Below are 23,699 nucleotides of genomic sequence, written 5' to 3'. Positions count from 1 at the left end.
TTGCATTAAATTGCATTAAATTCTTAACCAAATACACGGCTGGTGAAATCTCCATTTACCTACACGTAAAAATTACAATTTTCGAACAATTATTAAATTAAATATCCCAGAAACCTACTGTTTTTAATTATTTTATTAATTATTAGGCTACGTAGATTGAATTTACAAATTTTCAGAAAGGTTAAAAAATTTGTCTACTTTGGGTGGATCTTCTGAAGGAGATCCAAGTACCCTTCTATTGTAAAGAATGACTATAAAAAATAATACGTAAAAATACTTTTTGTTATCTTAAAATTAATTTTTAAACTAATCAATAACATTTTTGAGGAAATTTCCGAAAACTTTACTCCTTAAATAATTATTAACATTTGATTGACTAATAAAAAATACAGCACTCTGAATTACCGGTATACACTTGACAACACCGCAAGAGTTCCCTAACCTTCAAATTTATTTTTGTTTACTGTCTAACTAAAATGACCAAGATCTTCTAGAATTAAAAAAACCGTGGTTACTTATGCTTTGGGTAACTGCGCAAGCGGTGTTGCCAAGTCAAATACAAGACTTTAAAGAACGCAAGTTCCGAGTGATTTTTACATAAAAAATATATAATATCTTCGTAATACGTACGGAAAGCTACTTTTTTATTGTTTTAATCGAAAGCTTATTATTTTTTCAATCAAATTCAATGAAAATAAATTTTTTTTTAAATCGTTAATTGCATTAAATTCTTAACCAAATACACGGCTGGTGGAATCTCCATTTACCTAGATGTAAAAATTACAATTTTCAAACCTAATTATTTGATTAAATATCTCGAAAACTTACTGTTTTTTAATTTTTTTATTAATTATTTGGCTACGTAGATTGAATTTACAAATTTTTAGGAAGTTTCAAAAATTTGACTACTTCGCGTAGATCTCCTTAAAAAAATAAATTTTGGTATTTTTGCTATTCTTTGTATTAATAAATATTTTTCGGCTTATTAATTAAAGAAAAATTTTTTCTTCAAAATGTCATTCTTGTTTTAGGTAATTTAATTCTCTTAACTTAAGAAATTGATTCTTGAATGAAGGAACTTGGTTGTTTTTAAATAAAATATATAAAACTTTGCTCAAGAATTTCCTTTCTCTTGGATTAAGATAGACGGTAACATTGGTTCAAGATATTACCGATTTGTTCCAAGTATGGCGCGACTCTTTAATTAAGATATTAATTTACTTGTTTTAAGCATATAAATTTTAGTATTTTTACAATTCTCTGTATTAATAAATATTTTTCGGCAAATAGAGAAATACAAATTTTTTTACTTCAAAATTTTTTATGACTTAAAGTTATAACATTATAAATAAAAAAATTTGTTCTTGAATCATCAATCAATAATTCTTGAAATGAAATAAAATTATTCTTTATTGAAGAGAATCGTTTTTGAATAAAGAATTAACTTGTATCGATCGAAGATAATATAAAGTAAAGTACCCAGTAGTTGAACAGGTTATAACGTAAAACTTATTTGACCCTACTTTTAATATATAAAGATGTAATTATTAGTTCAAATTAGTGATTTTCATGAAAATATAAATAACTTTGAATTGATTGAAGCGCAAAATAACAAAGATGATTGATTATTTATATTTTGACAACGTTTTTAAGATAGACTATGAAAGGAGTAGTAGTTGAACAATCAATTCTGACAAGCCGCAGTAGTTGAACACTCCGGGAGCAGTAGTTGAACTAATAAAATATATGGCAACAGGCACACCAAAAATTTTCAACGTTTTATTGAAATATCTAAAGATTTATGACATATTATTGAACAATATTAAAAATAATACTGTGAATATTTAATATGTTCATTTAAAAATGATAAATATTTGTATTTAATTTTTTAATTACATTTTTTATGAATGACAAAGCAAATTTTCAATTATAAATCAAAAAAACTCAATTCAAAACGTTCAATAATTTTTAACTACACTAATTTTTAGTCATAAAACTTATTTAAATTGCAGTAATTAATGCAAATCACAATGCTGATCACTAGTCTATAAGCCTATTAGAGATTAGATTGCTGTTAAAATTATACGGCCGCAGCCTGTTCAAGTTATGGGTACCGCTTTGAAAATTTGGAGATACGCGGAGAAAAATTAATTATACTATCTACTATACAAAAATAGTAACTCCTACTATCTAAAATGGTAATAAAATTAATTAGTAACAAAATAATAGGTGGTATCATTGACAATTGTAATAGTTACTATTAATAATGGTAACGATTACTATCGAAAATAATAATTGTAATTATTATAAATTATAACTGTTACAATCAAAGATAGTAACTGTAACCATCTCAGATTGTAAAAATTCTGATAGAAAAAATAATATAAATTTACTTTATTAAATCCTTTATTTAAATCCATATTTTAGCTAATGTACATTTTTTTCTTTGAAATATTAGAATATTTTAAATTCCCTTCAAAATTTTTTTTTGAAAATTTGATTTAAAATTTTTTTTTGAAATTTTAATTTTTTTTTTTTAATTTGAATTTTATTGAAAATTTTGATTTTTTTGGAAATTTCAAATTCTTTTTGAAAAATGTGGCGTTGAAACTTGTTTTAGACAAATAAAAATTTATAAAAATATAATTTCAATCCGAATTTAATCCCGATTTTTTGTGCACTACACTGCACTACAGCTGCTTTTAGTTTATTCAAAAATGCATCCACGGTAACGTAGATTCCTAATTTTTTAAATATTTTTTACTAGCTTAGATAGTAGTTATTATTATTACTGAAGGTAGCTGCAACCATCAGGTTATATTAGGAATTACGATTTTGATAATAGTAGTAACTAATTAAAATAATAACAGTTATTATTACTGATTACCATCATAATAGTAGAAGTTACCATAAGGATGGTAAATATTACAATTCAGATGGTTTCTTCAACTATTTAAATAATATTTACTATTATCGAATTCAGTTAATAAATTTTAATATAACTAGATAATAAACTCTACTATAAAATTTTCTCCGTGTATAGTTGAACGCTAAAATTTAATATGAAAATTATAGTTTATGTCTTTGCAAAAAATATATGTTATTTAGAAAAGATTTTTCATTAGATGGTACAATTTTTTTTACTTAAAATGATGATATACCGATTTTTTTACTGATCCCGGGTCGAAAAATTTAAACTGATTTTAAGCTAAATGATCTGCATTTGAACTTATTGATCTGTATTTGAACTTTAAAAAACATTTTTATCCGTATTTGATCTACTATTAAAATTATTTTTGATCTATTTTAAGTTTTAATAACCTTCCAGTAAAATAATTGAGCAGCTAAGGTAAAAGCCCCAATTATTGACGGGGGTCTAAATATTGACACCCTAAATTATCTTTAAATATATTAAATTATCTGTAATAAGAATAACGATCAAATAAATTTTTATCAAATTCTAATTAATTAAAAAATTGAAAAGAAATCACTTTCAGTTCAAAATATTAAATATTAATTATTAAAAAAAAATAAAGTTACCACCAGTTCATCAAATCAGCTTACGAGCGTCTATTTTCTTAACAACTTTGGTTAGAAAAGCATTTTTTTTAACTGCCGAGTTTAAATTAATTTTTTCATGTAATTATATGACCTATTTTTTTTTTTTAATTAACAGTACATGAAATATTTATAAAATTGAATAATCGAAATTAATTGTATGCTTTATAATATTTAAATAATGGGAGTCAATAACTAGTTCATAATTTTTATGGTGAATCCCATATTGACAGCCAGTCAACAGCGCTATGACGCCTTTTTTTTTAAGTATAAAATACGTTACGCGATTATATACAAGGCTTTTAACTGTCAAATAACTCGGCGTGTTTTGGTGTTAAATAAGTTTTTGAATAAATTGTTATATTTTTCATAATAATTATTCATTCATAGAAATTATTATTAATTAACTTTAATAATATTGATTACTTTATATCAAGTTTTGATAAATAAAAATATAACCCCAAATGATTCGACGCATGCGCAGTAGGGGCGTCAATAATTGGGGTTACGGTACGTCAATATTTAGATCAATCAGTTTTTTAACCCGTCAATAATTGGTGTATCCAGATTATCTATTTAATTATTTAAAATTAATTAGTAAATATCACTGATTATCATTTTAAAAAAAGAAATTGATTAGTTAAAACATTACTTAAGACATTACCGCAAACAAAATTCAACGATATTTATATTTGATTGATTAAAAAAAATCAAATCATAACTTTGTCTCTTATAGCGTCAATAATTGGGGCTTTTACCTGATGAATATTTTATGCTGTTTCTAATCTAATAAGACTAAAAAATTTTAAAAGTTTGATCGGTTTTTAGTCTAATTAATTTGTAGATGGACTTTATGTATTGTTTCCAAATTCAATATGAAATCTTATACTGTTTTTGTTCTACAATTTTCACTCTAAATGTTCGAAGGCCAAAAGTCGACTAAGATGGTGACTTATAATTTTTTGGACTCAAAAGTATCTCATTAAAAATTATAAGTCGCATTTATTTGAAAAAATAAATAAATTTATAATATATTCATGCGCTCTCTTTTTTTATGAACTGAACGTCGATTATAAACTTACATCTGTCATATTTATTTGTCATAGCTTAACATTTCATGGATTATAAAAGTTTTGTAACTGCGAATATTAGTTGCAGTGATAACTAATAAATTTGTATTAACATACGTATATAAAATAGTTCTCATCATTTGATTATGGATCTAAATCTAGAGTTTTCTAATTATCGATATTAAACACAATGTGAATACATCGACAAGATTAAAATGTTGACAAGATGACAAGATTAATATTAAATTTTATACTTTCACGCATCATTTAATGAACGGTATTCACTATTTGGTAGTGCGAAGAATACTGTTTGGTATACATTGCCCTACGAAATAGTGAATAGTCACTATTTCAATTTCAGAGAATGAAAAGCTGTGCCCTGTAGAGAATCTTCGAGGACATGAATAAAATAATAATAAATAAATATATTATTATTATTATTATTATCTAATTCGTAAAAGGTCTGTTTTTGATCTACAGGCGATCAAAAACCGACTAAAAATTATGGAACGTTTTGGTCTGTTTTTGACCTTGATGCGATCAAAACCAGTTAAATGATTGTGACAAAAAAAGTCTGATTTTGGTCTTGAAACAATAGAAAACAATTTTATTATAACATCAAAAATGATCTGAAATTGGTCTGAATTGGGAATAGTACGGGCAAAAACAGATTAAATTCTTATATAAAATAGATACACATAATAAAATTAAATTGAATGAAAAATATTAAAAATTTTCATTAATCATAAAACAGACTAAATTTTTTGACCCGTGATTGTTTGGTTTACGATTTAGTACCTTTTTCATGAAAAAAATAGCATCTATCGGCGATTCTCTTTATGTCAACTTTTAAGTTAATAAAAATATAATTGTTTTGATTTATAATTGAAAAAAATTACAGAAATCAATAATTGTATCATTTAATAATTATAATATACGCATATTACTCATAATAAATTTACGGATTTTGTGTTATAACTATTCAAAAAGTCTGTTCAAGAAGTACTGGTCCCATTTTTATGTGTTCAAATACTGGGTACTTTACCTTAGTTTTGAACCTCGTAAAAATGTTATCGATCTGAGTGATTAGATCTCTCACTCCAAGAAACATGAAATCAAGACAAGAATTTCTTGAAATAAAACAACTAGTTCTCTTCAAAACAATTTTCTTGGATCAAGAATATTTTTCTTGAATCAAGATATTTTTTTTATCAGTGCGTGTTTTACAAGTACAAAATTTTTACATTTAAAATCTTTTAAAAAGATTTAAAGTTAACTTTATTTGAATCAATGTGTATAATCTTTCTGACTTGTGATTTATTTGAAATAAAAATTATTTCCAGTTGCGTGAAGTTAATAGCCAAGTTAATACCCGAAGAAGTGATCGGATATACATAAAGTAGCGAGGAAAATCATTCGGATAGGTAAGTAGAATAAATCCCGGTAGACTCTTGAAATCGCGGACTATCTTTAGAGAATAAAATAATATCTGTCTTATAAGACTATAGTCTTATACTTAATAAAGTGAAGAAGACATGAGAGATCTAGTGTATGTGCCTACGGTACATAAAATAAGACCACGGAAGAAGGGAATAGAGATGAAAATACCTACGATATAAATCACTAGGTCAAAACGGGACGTCATAAATCTCTGGTTGTTGTGGACCGAAAAAATAGTCAGATAGGAAAGCTGCAAGAAAGGACGGGGCGCAATCTAGGAGATTTTTACCCTTTGTTAAGTGAACCTAAATACACTAAATTAATGATTAATCAATGACCGAATTCTGGAAAAAGATACATTGCTAAATAAACTATGCTTTTTTTGGTGGTGCTGGTAGCTAATGACAGCCGAAAAAACGAATTTTTTCTGAAGAGACATTTTATTTAACAAATATATAAATAACAAGTATATGTAGTGAATTTTTTATATTTTAAAACCTTGTTGTCTGTTTTTAAAAATATTATGTTGCACTTCTCCAGTAGATAATCTCCTGGAGGTCCTCCACAAAAAAGTGTCAGGCGGTGAGCAAGATATCTCTGCTTTGAATTATATCAAATGGAAAATTCCGAAAAATTTATTTAGTGGATAGATGAATGCAGGTATTGATCGAAGGAATAGTCAAAATTTTTATTTTTGACAAATTGGCGGGTTCCCAAATAAAAGTTACCATTTTCGAAAAAATTTTCAACTTCAAGTGGTCTAAAAAATCGAAATAATTGTCAGAAATCTTATTCCTTCGATTAATACCTGGGGAATATGTCTAAAAAGGTTGTGTAAAAATTTGAAACCGATTGGTCAAGCCGTTTGGGAGAAATCGTGCTCATCGACTTTGAAAATACTGTTTTGAGAAAAACGCGTTTTTATACGCTCCGCCTACTTTCGAACGCTCGTAGACGTCCTTACGAATATACATTTATCTTCAAGAATATTAGCCGGATCAATTTGAAATTTTCAGAGAATATACTCAAATATATTTACACTCCGAAAATCGAAAATTGATTTTTTGAAAATTCTTACTAGGTATAACCCCTTAATCAGATTAACAATTAACGAGTTCAATTATGTTCTTACCATTGTAAAGATTTTCCACACGAAATTTCAATACTTGCGCAGCTGAAATAAAACTTGGTACTTGGAATTCCCAACAGAGGGCGCACAATAGCTGAATTTTCTCGCTCCAGAAGAGTTGAGTCAGACGCTTTAAGGTCTTTTCAAGCTTTACAGCAGTATTATTTATTAGTAAATTAGTTTTGTGGATACTTTTTTCGATAATATGTTATTCTATATATTACTTTGTAACTTTTCACCGACAGAAACAAAATTTATTCCAAATTGATGGTATCGTTAATTTTTCAAAATTGGATTTTTTGATTTTATGGTGACAAAATTTAACTTGAGATTGAATAATTGTGGAAGTAAGACAATTTAAACAAAAAATTCGAATAGTTATACACTCATAGAAATAATGACTTGATTCAAAAAAAATTTTTTCTTAAAAATGTAATTCTTGTTTTAAGTAAATCAATTCTCTTAACTTAAGAAATTAATGTTCGAATCAAGAAACTTGGTTGTTTTAAAATAAGATGTATACAACTTCGCCCAAGAATTTCTTTTTCTTGGATTAAGATAGACGGTAACATTGGTTCAAGATATTACCGACTTGTTCCAAGTATAGCGCAACTCTTTAATTAAAATATTATTTTACTTGTTTTAAGCATATAAATTTTTGTATTTTTGCTATTCTCTGTATTAATCATATTTATCGCCCTATAAAGAAATACAAATTTTTTTACTTTAAAGTTTTTTTCTGACTTAAACTTATAACATTATAAATAAAAAAACTCGTTCTTGAATCAACAATCAATAATTCTTGAAATGAAATAAAATTATTCTTTATTGAAGAGAATCGTTTTTGAATAAAGAATTCACTTGTATCAATCGAAGATAATATAGTCTTGAACCAAGTAAAAATGTTATCGATCGGAGTGATTAGATCTCTCAATCCACACGGAAAAAAGTAAACTGTAATATTCACTCGAATTCCGGTTAATTTTTATAGTTTCAAACAGTAAAGCGGACATCGGGGTGACAAAAATATAAATATTACAGAATTTAATGTAGAAAGTATAAAAGCCACAATTTATAATTTAATATCCATAATAAGTGATTAGTAGCTGTCACTATAGTAAATAACGACTCTTTCATCTTAAAAAATTACAGTTTCAAACAGTAAAAATTGCCATTTCAATATATAGTCCATATTATGAGAAGAAGGGGAACTCAGATGAAAGAGAAGGGAGTCTCACTCTGGGAGAATTTAACATTTGAAACAGTAAAAATTATACTTTTAAAATATACATTTTACCAGTCCAAGCAAGTCAATAATTACAGTTTGATTTTTAGCGTTGCGTTTAAAATTTACCATTTTACTTTGTAAATATTGACGTTGCTTGTATTAGAAATTTACTAACTTTATTTTATACTTTTTACATATCATAAGATCATTTTTTAGGTACGAAATGATAAATATCAAAGTCTGAATTCTTAATTATTATAATTTAACATTTTAGACATTTACATAGTGAATATTACTGTTTAAAATAGTATTTTCTTCCATGTAAAGAGTAAATTTCAACGTTAAAATGGTAAATATTATAAAGTGAATAGTAAAATCACGATTCTACTGTTTGAAATGGTAATTTTTAGCAGTTGACCATTACTTATTATAAATCGGCTGTTATTTATTACAGTTTACCTTTTTCCGTGCGAGAAATATGAATTCAAGACAAGAATTTCTTGAAGTAAGACAACTAGTTCTCTTCAAAATAATTTTCTTGGAGTAAGAATATTTTTCTTGAATCGATAGTTTTTTATCAGTCTATAACCCCTTCTAGTTATTATTTTAATCCACTAATTTCACGCAACTGGAAATAATATTATCTTATTTAAACAAAACTAACTTTATCATTCTTGTTCGCATTATTAGGATTGGTAATAATTGTTAAATTAAAAGGCTTATTATTATCAGTGCTGGCATTGGAGACCTTAACACTGCAGCTTTTACTAGAGTTGCTCTGTCTGCGCCAGAAATCCGAGTGATTACTGCTGGTGGTTGTGCCAGTGCGTCCAGATGTTGGAATGTCTTTGCTCTGTTTGCGCGACAGTCCGCACAATCGTAGAAATCCCTCGCGAAATTTCGTCGACATCAAATTATACAGAAGTGGATTTATCGCTGAATTAAGGTAGAGCATTACGCGGCTTATGTACAGTAATATAAAGTACCCATCGACGCCGAGATTTATTATTGCTGTCAGCGGCGACACTATTACCCAGAGTGTAAACGCACGAAAGGGCAATAAGCAAATGAAAAAACTAATTACAACTGTTCCCAGCATCAGTACCACTTGCTTCCGGTACTTTAGCAAATTATTAGCTGGGCCTCGCGTTATCGCTGGGTTCTTCATTAAATGTCTCGCGATCACTGTGTACAGCACTACCAGTATCACTAATGGAATTATAAAAAATATTATTATTGTTGTTAAGAAAAATATCATTGGCCATATTGACTTTACAGATGTTGAACAGGCTGGTAGTTCACTTCCGTCATCGTCTTTTTCCATTGAGTATACTGTCATTGTTATTATCGGACTGAAAAATAAAATATTATATTAATAAGTTAAGTGTAGAATTTATAAGCTTGATAATTTTTAATTATAAAGAAGGTAAGATTAGGGAATCTAAAAGTGCACGCCTCATAATATTATTTTTCACAATAAAATTGATTAAAATAAAATACAAAAAACAAAATAATAAAAAACAGAAAACTCTGCTATGGTTTAGTGGCGCATAATTCTAAGGTGAGGAAAAAAAATACTATTATAAAATGTATGTATAGATATACAAATACACAGTCGTATCTTAGTTTTTTATAAATAATAATTAAACGACAGTGAATTGAACGGTCATATTAATTGAGAAAGTCCTTAGTGTGTTACTTTAGATGATAAAAAAAAATTATTCCGGTACGATTATTTCTTCGAGCAATTTCCCTGCCACATATACGGATCCATAAACACAGACACACGGACGTTCTAGAAAGATTATTTTTAATGTTATTATTTACTATGTTAAACAAAATAATTGTTATTGAAATATATTTTATGCGCCTGACAAATTATTTGACTTGATATAAGTGCACTCATATTACCTTATTGACATTTTTAAAGATATAAGCTCACCCCGACATTACACTCATCGAGACCTTTCATTTGAGTACCCACATCAATTTTTCATATATTTATATATGGGTGATTCTCTGTAAGGACGTCTTAAATCTGTACAAAATTGTCCGACCAAATTATTTTTGATCTTATTAGAAAAAATTAGGAAAACGGTTGACCCTAAAGGCCATCCCTGCAACTTCCCGCTAATTCCGTTAATACCTGGCCGCTTTTTTGAGCTCTTCGAGCTCAAAAGTACAATCTATGTGTTTTTTTAAGCTCTCCGAGCTCAAAAAGATACCTTTTCTATGCTTTTGAGCTCTTTGAGCTCAAAAGTCTGATAGAAGTTTCATAGAATACTATTTTTTGAATGTTCATACCGCAATAACTTTTGAATGAATGAACCGATTTTTACGCGGTTGGCGGCATTCTACGTAGTTTTTTAAGCCTTATAAATAATTTCTAAGTTTCAATTGGTCAAACTAGAAATTTCGGAGTAACTCTGAAAAAACACTTTTTTCGGTTTTCTTTCGTTCACGATATCTCTCGAACGAATCAACCGATTTTGACCGGATTGGCGGCGATCGACGTGGTTTTTCAAGGTTGAGAGCTGATTAGTTTTTGGAATCAATCGGTTGAGCCGTTTAAAAGTTATCCCAAAAAAACCACTTCAAAAAAAAATTTTTTTTCCTACTTTTTTTTATATTTCTCCAAATTTCTCAAAATCTATCGGTCCGAATCGGTTCAAATGAACAGGAAATCTAAGTTTGGCGAAGCCCTTTCGAATGGCACCAACCGCAATAAAATCGGTTCAACCGTTCAAAAGTTATAAGAGGTTTACATACTTACACACACACACACACACACACACACACACACACACACACACACACACACACACACACACACACACATACATACAGACATAGTGACACCCTCGCGGGAATAGTCAGGAAAGCTTCCTAGGATCTCAAAACGTCGAGATCTGATGAAAACTCGATTTTCGAAAAACGGGGTAAAACCAATAACTTCCCGATTTTTGAAAATTTTCAATTTTCTTAGCGGGAAGTTAAAAAAATTAACAAGAGCTACTAAACTATCAGCTTAATTAATCATAATAAATAAACAGCTGATTTAAAATTTGCTTTTTCGATATTTGTATATATTTTGCTATATAACATGACAGGGGACTGTTTGCCAGGGGACTGTTTTTTTTTATAAAATTGAGAAAATCAAGCAAACTATTTCAATGCATTCAACTTTTCAAGTTCTCAATGAATATTTACATTAATTAGAATAATATTAAGACTTACGGATCCAATTTTATAAATAAATTATAAATAAAAATAGTTGCCAGGGGACTGAGTTTTGAAGTCGCCCAGACACATATTTCCAGCACAAACGGTGCTTTGACACTAAATAAAATGGCGATAAAGCGCTAACAGCCCTATGGTTATTAATTCAAGGCTAGTTAGATCCTTATAAACCTTACAAAAGGTAAAATAAAACGCTGGATTTTTTTTTAGCTTTGAACTTCTGGCAGGGGACTGTTCTTAAAATGCTTGGGACAAACTTTGGTTTAATGAATTTAATGAAACAAATTAATTTTCGGTACTTTTCATTGAAGAAGATTGTTAGTTAACTAATTAAGTTTATAAACATTATGGACCAAATTATATATTATGGACGAATAACTTCAAATTTAATCTTAATGTTTTAATTTTGGGAATGGGACAGCCCAGGGGACTGTTATTTCGGTAGTTTACGAATTTATAATAAAAAAACCAAAATTTATTTCATCTTAGTTTTCAATGCTCCAAATAGAAATGTTTTTTTTACTTTCGTAATAAATTTTTTTTAGTAACAAAATAACAATTTTTCTAATAAAAAAATGCCTGGGACAGCAAAAAACATCCTTACAGAGAATCACCCATTTATGTATGTATGAAAAATATATCAAAATGCATGTGGGTACTCAAAATGAAAGCTCTTGATGAGTGTAACATCGGGATGAGCTTATATCTTTAAAAACGTCAATAGTTAAGAAAGTACAGTGCAATTTGACAAAAGTCATTATTTAATAAAGCAAAATTTTATTTATTTGTCATTCATAAGTCACGAAAGTCACATAGTGACTGCAAGATTGCTAGTTGTTATTGAAATATATTTTACGTGCCTGACAGATTATTTGACTTGATATAAGTGCACTCATATTATCCTGTAAGTGCGATATAAGTAAAAAAAAATCAATTTCAGTTTCGAGTAAAATGCTTTTTTTGACGTGTCGAGAGTAGAGCACTACCTTAACGCTTCGCTTATGAGGCGTGCAAAAATAATTTTTTTTAATCCTAACTACTCATAACTCCTTGATTTTAGCAGAATTAAGTATGTACTTTATCTATAAGGTGGCACTATTAAGGGAATCTACAGATGATCGGTTGTATTAGATAAAGCAGGAAAAGAAAGTGAACTGAAAAGGGCTTGAGTGTGATGCTACCAGTGATGTAATGCAGAAAATGGGAAGATATTTATTTTATATTTTCCTCGAGGGATATACTCATTTCTACAATCATCCAAGCGAACGTGATTCCTTCACTCTGCAGGGACGAATAAAGTCAGTATTTATCAATCAACTAAGAAGAGGAAAACCTATTCAATGAAAAAGAATTTTTCTTCTTTCGCTTTGTGTATAGTAGCTTTAGTGTTATTATTGATATTATTATTATTACTATTATTATTTCTTAAGGAGGAAATTATTTAAAAGTCATTTCAATTTATTTTAAATACCAACGACAATAATAAAAAATAAGTAAATTGGAGAAATAAAATACACTGTTATCGATAGCTTGTTAGAATTTAAAACTCAACGTAATTGCAATGGAAAAAAGAGCAAGAATTGAACTTTAGTAGTACAGAAGATTTATCTGATAATCAATGCTTCGCTTATGAGGCGTGCGATAATAAGACACTCGTTTAATTTAAACAATATAAATTTATTTAAGGAGCTTCGAGCGTAACTTATGAGCCAAAATAAAGTTTAAATTTATTTTTACTGTCAGTCTTCTCAATATTCGTCAAAATTCTTTATTTTAATTAAAAATAATTTGAACAGTTTAATAATTAATAATTTTTACTTATTTTATAAAATAAAGTAATAAAATGACTTTCGTATTTGTTAATTGCCGGATTAAATAAACAGATTTGGCAACAGCGCGTTTGATTATACCCATTACAGAGACGTGGATGAGAGTGTGAGTTAAATATTTCTCTCTCTGTAACTATATTTCTCTCCTTTTCTTTTTTCTCAGCCGTTGACGCGACGTTGCCAAATCTTTATTCGAATAAATAGCTGACGGTAAACGAGTCAAAAACATAAAATTACACTTTAAATATTTCAAAAATTATATCGGTCATGTATTATTATTAAATTTTTTTAATATTTTACAATAATTCAAGTTTCTTGTGTATAGTTTTTTATTCGTTAAAGTTGGGAGGTTAATATTGAAAAAAATAATTAAAGTCTCGACTAAAGTTTGTCCGCCATAAGAGCCCGTGTAAAAGGAGATAAAAATGTGATTTTTGAAATTTAATATCTAAGTAACCAGTGAATCTTTTTAAATTTTTGGATTAGATACATTACGTATTTATTCATACGTATACTTAATTTTAAAGCTCAAAGTTGGAAATTATTTTTCACATTAGATTCTCTCGAACCTCCTTAAGGAGGTTCAAGCGTAACTTTTGACTCAAAATAATGTTTAAATTTTTTTTTACTTTCAATCTTCCCAATATTCATCAAAATTCTTCATTTTAATTTTATATAATTTGACCAATTTAATATTGATGATTTTTACTTATTTAATAAAATAAAATAATAAAACGACTTTCGTATTTATTAATTGCCAGATTTAATAAACAGATTTGGCAACAGCGCGTTTGATTATACCCATTACAGAGACGTGGATGAGTGTGTGAGTTATATATTTCTCTCTCTGTAACTAAATTTCTCTCCTTTTTTTTCTCAGCTGTCGACGCAACGTTGCCAAATCTTTATTCGAATAAATAGCTGACGGTAAACGAGTCAAAAACATAAAATTACACTTTAAATATTTCTAAAATTATATCGGTAATGTATTATTATTAAATTTTTTTTTATATTTTACAATAATCCAAGTTTCTTGTGTATAGTTTTTTATTCGTTAAAGTTGGGAGGTTAATATTGAAAAAAATAATTAAAGTCTCGACTAAAGTTTGTCCGCCATAAGAGCCCGTGTAAAAGGAGATAAAAAATGTGATTTTTAAAATTTAATATCTAAGTAACTAAACGGTGAATCTTTTTGAAATTTTTGGATTAGATAAATGACGTATTTATTTATAAGTATACTTAATTTCAAAGCTCAAAGTTGGAAATTATTTTTCACATTAGATTCGCTCGAACTTTCTTAATTTCTGTTGTTTTCGGGATGTTCTAAAATAACAAATATGCATGTATATATAACATTTATTTAAACCAGTTTTTTCTATAAAATACATTAATAACGAAAATTATAATAAAAATAAGAATCATAAAAAAATTTCCTGCTGATCACTACTGGTAATAGTTCTACGCGACAGTCTTGTTCCAGTGGTAGAACTTCTGACAGTGCTTCGGTCAGTTCTGGTGCGCTTAATCACCCGAAAAATTTTTCTAAATCCTAACCTAAATCTGCTGCTCATCAAGTTATAAAGAATCGGATTAACCGCGCTGTTTAAGTAAAACATAATTCGGCTGAAATACAAAATGTTGTAAAAGGTGTCGTGATCTATGGCTTCGACGGACTCATTGGGCGCCAAGACGATGTAAAACGTGAGAATTTTAAATGGCGCGAGACAAATGAAGAAACTAAACACCACTGTCAGCAACATGAACACCACTTGTTTGCGTGCGCGCGCATGGTAATTTTCCGCTGTTGACGCCGAGCGGTCATTTATCAACTGCCGTATTATTATTAAATACAGTAACAGCAGAATAAATAATGGTATTACGAAGAATATAAATATTAATAATAAAAAAAATATCATCGTCAGTAATGAATCTGCTTGCATTAAGCAAACTGTTATAACAGCTTCGCTCATTTCTTCTTCACTGTTTACCGTCGTGTTCATCCTCATTTCATGATACTGCGATACCCAAATCATTGGACTGCAATCCAAAAACAAAAAATAAAATAATCAATTTTCAGGATATTATTTAGATTTTTTTTTAGAGTTCTATTGGCTGCAGTTCAATGATCTAGGTTGTTTTTTTTTTTCTTAAATAATTCAAACTAAAATTAAAAATAATAATAATAATTTATTAAAGCAAATTTAAAAACTGCAACCAATTGAATAATTTGTTTGATAATAAGCGGATTTTTAATTGAAAAAAAATTATGTTAAAAAATTCATGCATTTTTTGAAGGTTCAAAAAAAAAAACTAAAAATTTTTTCTGATCAAAATAGTAAAATTTTATCTTAAGGTAAATTTTTAACTTCCCGCTAAGAAAATTGAAAATTTTCAAAAATCGGGAAGTTATTGGTTTTACCCCCTTTTTCGAAAATCGAGTTTTCATCAGATCTCGACGTTTTGAGGTCCTAGGAAGCTTTCCTGACTATCCCCGCGAGGTTGTCACGGTGTCTGTATGTTTTTTTTTTTTTTTTTTTTTTTTTTTTTATAAAGAGGTACGAAAAAAGATCTTCAAAAGACACCGGTATCGTTAACTCTGCCGCCCATCTTCCGGCCCATCTTCCGGTGTCTGTATGTGTGTGTGTGTGTGTGTGTGTGTGTGTGTTTTTTTTGTAGGGGGAATCCTTTTACGGATTCTAGGCATAGCTGTTTGGCCTGGATATGTGGCGACTCGACGCAGCGTCATACTAACTCGACACTAACGCCCCTACCCACTAAACCCTAAACCCCTTTTCCTTCTTTCCTCTAATCCCTCATGGAAACCGCCGTCAGGCATTACTTCGTGAAGGGAGGATCTAGCTACTGCTCTTCCTTCTGGTGGCTAAGGTGTTAACTATCTTCTTTCTATCTTCTGCTATTTGCTCTTTTTCTTTCGGTGGAACGCAAGTCTTTAAGGACTTCTGTTGCAAACGTGTTGGTAGCGTTCCAGGCAGCTTCTGATGACAACATTGCTTCTACTAGTGAATCTGGTTGCATTCTCTGGTTCAGGATCCTCTCCAGTTCTTCACGCTGTGGATCGAAACGAGGACATACAAAGAAGACGTGCTCCGCGTCTTCAGCAGCTCCTGGGCAGGACGGGCACTCCGAAGAGTCATCGTGCTTAAAGCGGTGTAGATACTCTCGAAAACACCCATGTCCCGACAACATCTGCGTAAGATAGTAATTGACCTCACCGTGATTCCGGTTAAGCCAAATGTCGACCCGAGGTATGAGACGGTGCGTCCACCTACCCTTCTCTGCAGCATCCCATTGTAGTTGCCATCGGCCTATGCTCTTCTGCCGTTCTTCAATTCTAAGTTCTTCCGGGCTCAGTGCAGTTGACCTTTTTCGTTGGTAAAGGGCCCGTCTTTCCTCTGCTAGAACTCTAAGAGGTAGGGTTCCAGCAATGACGCACACTGCTTCTTCTGATATAGTGCGGAAGGCACTAGCTACTCGTAGGGCACTCAGTCGGTATATTGGTCCAGCTTTTCTCCATGATTCTTGGGTTTCCAGTGCATCAGCCCAAATGGATATTTCGTAAGTGAGCACTGATGTGACTACTGATGACAATAGTAGCCTCCTGCTCTGCATTGGGCCTCCGATGTTAGGCATCAGCCGTGCGAGACTAGCCCTCACTACTGACGCTTTGGCACTGACATGTTCCACCTGCTGTTTGAAGTTGAGTCGTGCATCCAGCATCACTCCCAGATAACGGATAAATGGTTGTGATGTGATTTCTCGGTCACCGACATTAATCTTAATTGTTTCAACTTCTTTTCGGCTGGTAATAAGCACTGCTTCGGTCTTCTGCTTGGCCAGTTGTAGGTTCACTGTATCCATCCACTGGTTGATCTTCTCAAAAGTGATGTCAAACAGATGTTGAATCTCGTCGAGGTATTTGGCGACGATCACTGCGGCAACATCATCCGCATACGCTACCAGTTTGACACATCTTGGAAGCTTCAGTCTCAGGAGCCCGTCATACATGATATTCCACAGAAGTGGACCAAGAACAGAGCCCTGTGGCACACCACCGGTTATATCATACTCTTTTGGACCATTCTTTGTATCGTATTTCAGCACTCTATCTGTAAAATAGCTAATCACTAGTCTGCGAAGATATGTTGGCACGTTCTTCTCGTCGAGAGCTTGCATGATGCAGTCCCAATTAGCGGAATTGAAAGCATTTTTGATGTCCAAGGCAGCCACCAGGCAGTACTTCTTCGTTCCACCCTTCCATCTAGTTCCTGCGATTGCCTCTTTGGCCGTATTAACAACCAGGTTGATCGCGTCCAGGGTTGATCGTCCTTTCCGGAATCCATACTGGTTGTCTGCCAAGAGTGGGTCGACTACTGCATCTATTCGCTGATGGATGATACGCTCAAATATTTTACCCGCCGTATCTAGCATGCAGAGTGGTCGGTAAGATGACGGTTCTTCTGGCGGTTTCTTTCCTTTAGGTAAAAGTACTAACCGTTGCTGTTTCAACTTACGAGGAAAAGTCCCCTCCTTGAGGCATGCGTTGTAAGCGTCTAGAAATAATGTTGGTGCTGCCTTTATGATGGTTTTCAAGGCTATATTAGGGATTCCGTCCAATCCCGGCGCTTTATTATTTCCTACCCGATTACAGGCCTCCAACAATTCTTCTTCAGTGACAGGTGGAATGTCGTCCAGTTCATCTTGCGTTGACTGATAATTGAGACTGTGTTGCTGTGGAAACAGCACAGTGACGATTTTCTGAAGGAGTTGGGGACACGTAGTTGACGGCATTTGTTGTTTCTTCAGGTGCGTCATGACCACCTTATACGGCCGACCCCACACGTCTTTGTCGACCTCGTATATGAGCTCTTTCCAGCATCTTCTTTTGCTCTCTTTTATGGCCTTATTAAGTTCACGACGAGCTTTTTTGTACTCTGCGATCAACACTGCAGAGTAAGGTCGTTGATAGCCACGCTGTGATATTCTTCTCTTTCGATGACACTCTTTACGGAGGTTGCTGATATGATCATTCCACCAGTGTACCGCAGGTCTTGAATTCATAACACGTTTGCGAGGCATACTGGCATCACAAGCTTGTGTTACTCGCATCATCAGAGCCTTAGTATGTTCTTCTGCACATCCAGTCTCTATCGGATCACTATCGAGGGCTGTTAGCAATACTTCTGGGTCAAGAGATTTCACCTTCCAACCGACGGTGTTAAATTGCTTGATAGGCCCCCGGAGGTTCTGGTCGTTTGACGTTTCCCAGAGTATCGCATGATGGTCACTGGCAGTGTAGATGTCCAGTACCTTCCAGTTAGTGTTACCTTTAGCAGGGCTGGTACTGACAAAAGTGACGTCTACAATCGAGCTTGCGTCACCTTTGGTGTAGGTCGGCGTGTCACCACTGTTGAGCAAGACTACATCTAGTGTAGAAAGAGCTTCTAGCAGCTCTCTTCCTCGTGCATTAGTCTGCTTACTGCCCCAGTCCACTGCCCAGGCGTTAAAGTCCCCGGCTATCGCCACTGGATGATGTTGCTTCGCGTCCTCGGTCAGTCGATCCAAGAAGTCAGTAAACACAGCAACTGGAAGGCTAGGTGGTGCGTAGCAGCTGTAAAACGGATGCCATCTACTGATGCTGCTACAAAGCCAGCGCTGCCATTGGTAGCTACACTCTGGAAAGGGAGCTTACCACAAGCCCAGATCACAGCTTTCGTGGTGATATCCGTCTCCCAAGGTTGTCCAGCTAAATGTTTATATGGCTCCGATAAAAGCACAACGTCGAGCTTTAATTCCCGTACTGTCTGCATAAGCAGGTCATGCGCAGCTTCGCAGTGATTGATGTTAAGCTGCGGTATCCTCATGTTCGTTTATTTGTCAGCTTCTGGAGTGCTTCTTGGAAGACTAGACATCGGCCAGAACCAGACCAGTGAGCAGTGTCCTGAGAGCCAGGTTTTTCCGCACATAACGCACATTTCACTTTATTTTGGCATTGAGCAGCTTGATGACCTGTTTGCCCACATTTGATGCAAAGCCCAGATCGGTCGACTTCGCTTTTACATTGGGCAGTAGTGTGCCCAAAGTGCCAGCACTTATAGCATCGTAATGGTGTCTTAATTGCTCTGACACGGCAATTTACCCAGCCAATCCTTATTTTGCCTGTCTTTCCAAGTATCTTCTGCACTATTGCTGCTGGCAATCGTACCGAAGCAGTTTGAGTACCTCTGTAGGCCGGACGAATTTTAATGACATCTTCAGGTATTTCGTAGTCATTTCCAGCTGCCTCTTGTAAGGCCTTCCGGACATCGTCTTTAGTTGTTTCGTCGTCAATGTCCCGGATTTCAAGCTGTTCCTCTGGGCCTTTACAGATGACTTGCGCTTCTTCTTTAAGGACTTGCGCTTCTTCTTTCTGGAAAGCGTAATGAGCATTTTTCCATTATTCGTCTTTTGAACCTTGTCAACGACGTCACGGGTCTGATCTGGTGGGACATCTTTTTTAATCCGACGCAGTATCTCGGCATATTTTGCCTTCTCAACGGGTCGAATAATTAAGGCATCTGGTTTGGTGAATTTTCGCGGTTTTTCCCGCTTAGGCTCCGGCCGAGATTTGTTCACCGGTTGTTTTGGTAACCGCTCTCTCGCTTGCTCCTTCTTCTCCTTCTTGGATTGGACCTTCTGCCATTCAGTCACCTCTTTTTTCCGGCGTTCTGCACTGCCGTGTTTTTCGGAGGGCTTGGTTTCAGGTCCTTTTTCTTCACAACTTGGCAGATCGTTGGGTCGGGAGAAGATCGATCTTTTCTCTTAGTTGACTTGCTGCTAGTTCTGATTCTGTCTTCCGCGACTGATTCACCGTCACCTTCGGCTCCAGTGTCCATTGCTTCTTCATTCACGATAGTTGCTTGAATGCTTCTCTCCGGTGTAGTGCGAGAAGTGCGTCGTACTGTTAAACACCATTCTTCATCAAGTTTGTTGAATCTCTGGAGGGCATTGGCTACGCTGGTCGTCTTGGTCTTAATCTCCTTGTGGATATTGACCTTAGATTGGATGAAGTCATTTAGCTCACTGGTCAGCTTTTCAAGGCGTTCAAACGCTTGCGACCGCTTCATTTCAGCGCTTGCTTCAATCGCTGCTTGTTGGGCATGAGGCCCGTTTTCACTATTGTTGTTTTCCTGAATTTTACTCATACTTTTAAATTTACCAGCGCATCGTACGGAGTGGAGCGGGTTGTCATAACTAGGAACGGGTGTACCCTCGGAGATAGTACTCCTACCCCAGTTCCCTGAGGCCTAGCCGACACTTAGCCAGCCCCGGAATACACGGACGGACTAGACTCGCTCGGAGCGGTGAAGATTCCGATCTCTACCACTCACTGCGTACTTCCTGATCAAGGCCCGAAGTGGCTGGCTCCTGATCCACTGCTGCAACTTACACCTCGGCAGAGCAAGCTCACATCAGCCGTGGCCTGCATCGTCGGAAACTACGACACGAGGTTCCGGTCACTCCCAGTGGGTCACAGCAGGGAACGATCGTCTTGTTAGGTCAGTTAGTGCGACCAACCCATTAAAGGGGAGTTTTGTCCACGGGAGCGTATTTTGTTTGGTTATTTTGCTTGGCTCCTACCCGCTGTACCTCATCAACTAAGAGATTAAGTGTCATCCAAGGACAGCGAGCGTTCTCCCATCCGCTCGGGGAGACGCGCCCGGTAGCAGTATCTCTTCTGCCCCGAGTGTGTGTGTGTGTGTGTGTGTGTGTGTGTGTGTGTGTGTGTGTGTGTGTGTGTGTGTGTGTGTGTGTGTGTGTGTGTGTGTGTGTGTAAGTATGTAAACCTCTCATAACTTTTGAACGGTTGAACCGATTTCATCGCGGTTGGTGCCATTCGAAAAGGTTTCGCCAAACTTAAATTTCCTGTGAATTTACACCGATTCAGACAGATAGATTTTAAAAATTTGGAGAAATCTAAAAAAGTAGAAAAAAATTTTTTTTCTGAAGTGGTTTTTGGGATAACTTTTAAGCGGCTCAACGGAGCGATTCCAAGAACTCATCAGCTCTCAACCTTGAAAAACCACGTCGATCGTTGCCAATCCGGTCAAAATCGGTTGATTCGTTCGAGAGATATCGTGAACGAAAGAAAACCAAAAAAAGTTTTTTTTCAGAGTTACTCCGAAATTTCTAGTTTGACCAATTGAAACTTAGAAATTATTTATAAGGCTTAAAAACTACGCAGAATGCCGCCAACCGCGTGAAAATCGGTTCATTCATTCAAAAGTTATTGCGGTATGAACATTAAAAAATAGTGTTCTATGAAACTTCTATCAGACTTTTGAGCTCAAAGAGCTCAAACGCATAGAAAAGGTATCTTTTGAGCTCGGAGAGCTTAAAACAATACACAGATTGTACTTTTGAGCTCGAAGAGCTCAAAAAGCGGCCAGGTATTAACGGAATTAGCGGGAAGTTGCAGGGATGGCCTTTAGGGTCAACCGTTTTCCTATTTTTTTTAAAATGAGTGATTCTCTGTAAGGACGTCTTAAATCTGTACAAAATTGTCCGATCAAATTATTTTTGATTTTATTAGAAAAAAAATTAGAAAAATGGTAGACCCTGAAGTCCATCCGTGAAACTTCCCGCTCATTTCATACCTAGTTGCTTAAAATTGCACTAATGATGTTTTTGAGCTCTCCATAGGGAGCCGGTCCCTATGATTGCAGCTTTTCATTTCTCGTCTGAACAAAGAAGATTTTCGAAAAAAACGCTCAGCTACGTAATAGATTTTTTAATTATCTATTTTATAGCTGAGCGTTTTTTTTTTAAATTCTCATTTGTTTAAGAGAAAAACATAAAACTGCAATTAGCTTTATCATCACGAGTGCAACAAGGATAGTACCGTTTCTCGCCGTGAGTGCGACGCGAGAAAAAGATGGGATCGGCACTTAAAGAGATAACTTTTTATGCTTTTGAGCTCTTCGAGCTCAAAGGTCTGATAGAAGTTTGATAAAACACAATTTTTCAAATTTTTGAGCCGCAATAACTTTTGAATGAATGAACCGATTTTTACGCAGTTGGCGGCGATCGACGTGGTTTTTTTATGTTAAGAGCTGATTGAAAACACTTGTTTCCAAATATTTCGTCGAGGATATCTCTCGAACCAATCAACCGATTTTTACGTTTTAGGCATCGATCGACGCAGTTTTTAAGTTCTAAAAATTATTCTATTTCATCAAAAACGATCCGATAAAAAATGTTGAAGTTATGTGAAAAAAACACTTTTTTCGGTTTTCTTTCGTTCACGCTATCTCTCGAATGAATCAATCGATTTTGACCGGATTGGCGGCGATCGACGTGGTTTTTAAAGGTTAAGGGCAGATTAGTTTTTAGAGTTGATCGATCAAGCCGTTTAAAAGTTATTCCAAAAAAACCATTTTCAAAAATGATTTTTTTTTTATTTTTTTTGAGATTTTTCAAAATTTCTCAAAATCTATCGGTCCGAATCGGTTCAAATTCTCAGGAAATCTAAGTTTGAAGGAACTCTTTAGAACGCCGTTTGGTTGGTTCCGATCCAAGTATCCTCCTAGTCTTAAAAATGTCTATAAAAAAAAAATTAGAAAAACGGTTGACCCTGAAGGCCATCCCTGCAACTTCCCGCTAATTCCATACTTAGGCGCTTAAAATTGCACCAATGACGTTTTTGAGCTCTTCGAGCTCAAAAATACAATTTAAGGGTTATTTTGAGCTCTCCGAGCTCAAAGAAATTGCTTTCCTATGCTTTTGAGCTCTTCGAACTCAAAAGTCTGATAGAGATTTGATGAGACACTATTTTTTGAATTTTTAAACCGCAATAACTTTTGAATGAATAAACCGATTTTCACGCGGTTGGCAGCATTCGACGCAGTTTTTTAAGCCTCACAAAGAATCTTAAATTTTAAATTGATCGCGCTAGAAATTTCGGAGTGATTCCGAAAAAACACTTTTTTCGGTTTTCTTTCGTTCACGATATCTCTCGAACGAATCAACCGATTTTGACCGAACTGGTGGTGATCGACGTGGTTTTTTGAGGTTAAGAGCTGAATAGTTTTTGGAATTGAACCATCAAGCCGTTTAAAAGTTATTCCAAAAAAACCACATTTGAAAAAAATTTTTTTTTCAGTTTTTTGAAGATTTCTCAAAATCTATTAATCTAAATCGGTCCAAAT

At 33.4% G+C, this 23,699-nt stretch overlaps 1 protein-coding gene and 1 long non-coding RNA gene across 3 annotated transcripts in view; one reads left to right on the top strand and one right to left on the bottom strand.

Moving 5' to 3' along the window:
- Window positions 1–7,791: 7,791 nt before the first annotated feature.
- LOC123262899 lies at window positions 7,792–22,443 on the top strand. The gene is made up of 3 exons (XR_006509057.1): window positions 7,792–7,836; window positions 21,860–21,864; window positions 22,199–22,443. It is a non-coding gene; the product is annotated as an uncharacterized LOC123262899 (long non-coding RNA).
- Window positions 8,819–23,699, bottom strand: part of LOC123262886 (growth hormone secretagogue receptor type 1-like) — a 60,572-nt gene continuing 45,691 nt past the window's right edge. The window contains exon 6 of one of the 2 annotated variants that reach the window (XM_044725368.1): window positions 8,819–9,777. In XM_044725368.1, coding sequence (XP_044581303.1) covers window positions 9,075–9,777 — 703 coding nt within the window. In that variant the 3' untranslated portion in view covers window positions 8,819–9,074. Of the gene's footprint in view, window positions 9,778–14,858; window positions 15,532–23,699 lie in introns of those variants that run through there. The other variant, XM_044725369.1, reaches the window with a different exon arrangement.

This window comes from Cotesia glomerata, linkage group LG4 (genome assembly GCF_020080835.1).
Source record: "Cotesia glomerata isolate CgM1 linkage group LG4, MPM_Cglom_v2.3, whole genome shotgun sequence".
Lineage (NCBI taxonomy): Eukaryota > Metazoa > Arthropoda > Insecta > Hymenoptera > Braconidae > Cotesia > Cotesia glomerata.
This window is presented reverse-complemented; position numbering and strand designations above follow the sequence as displayed.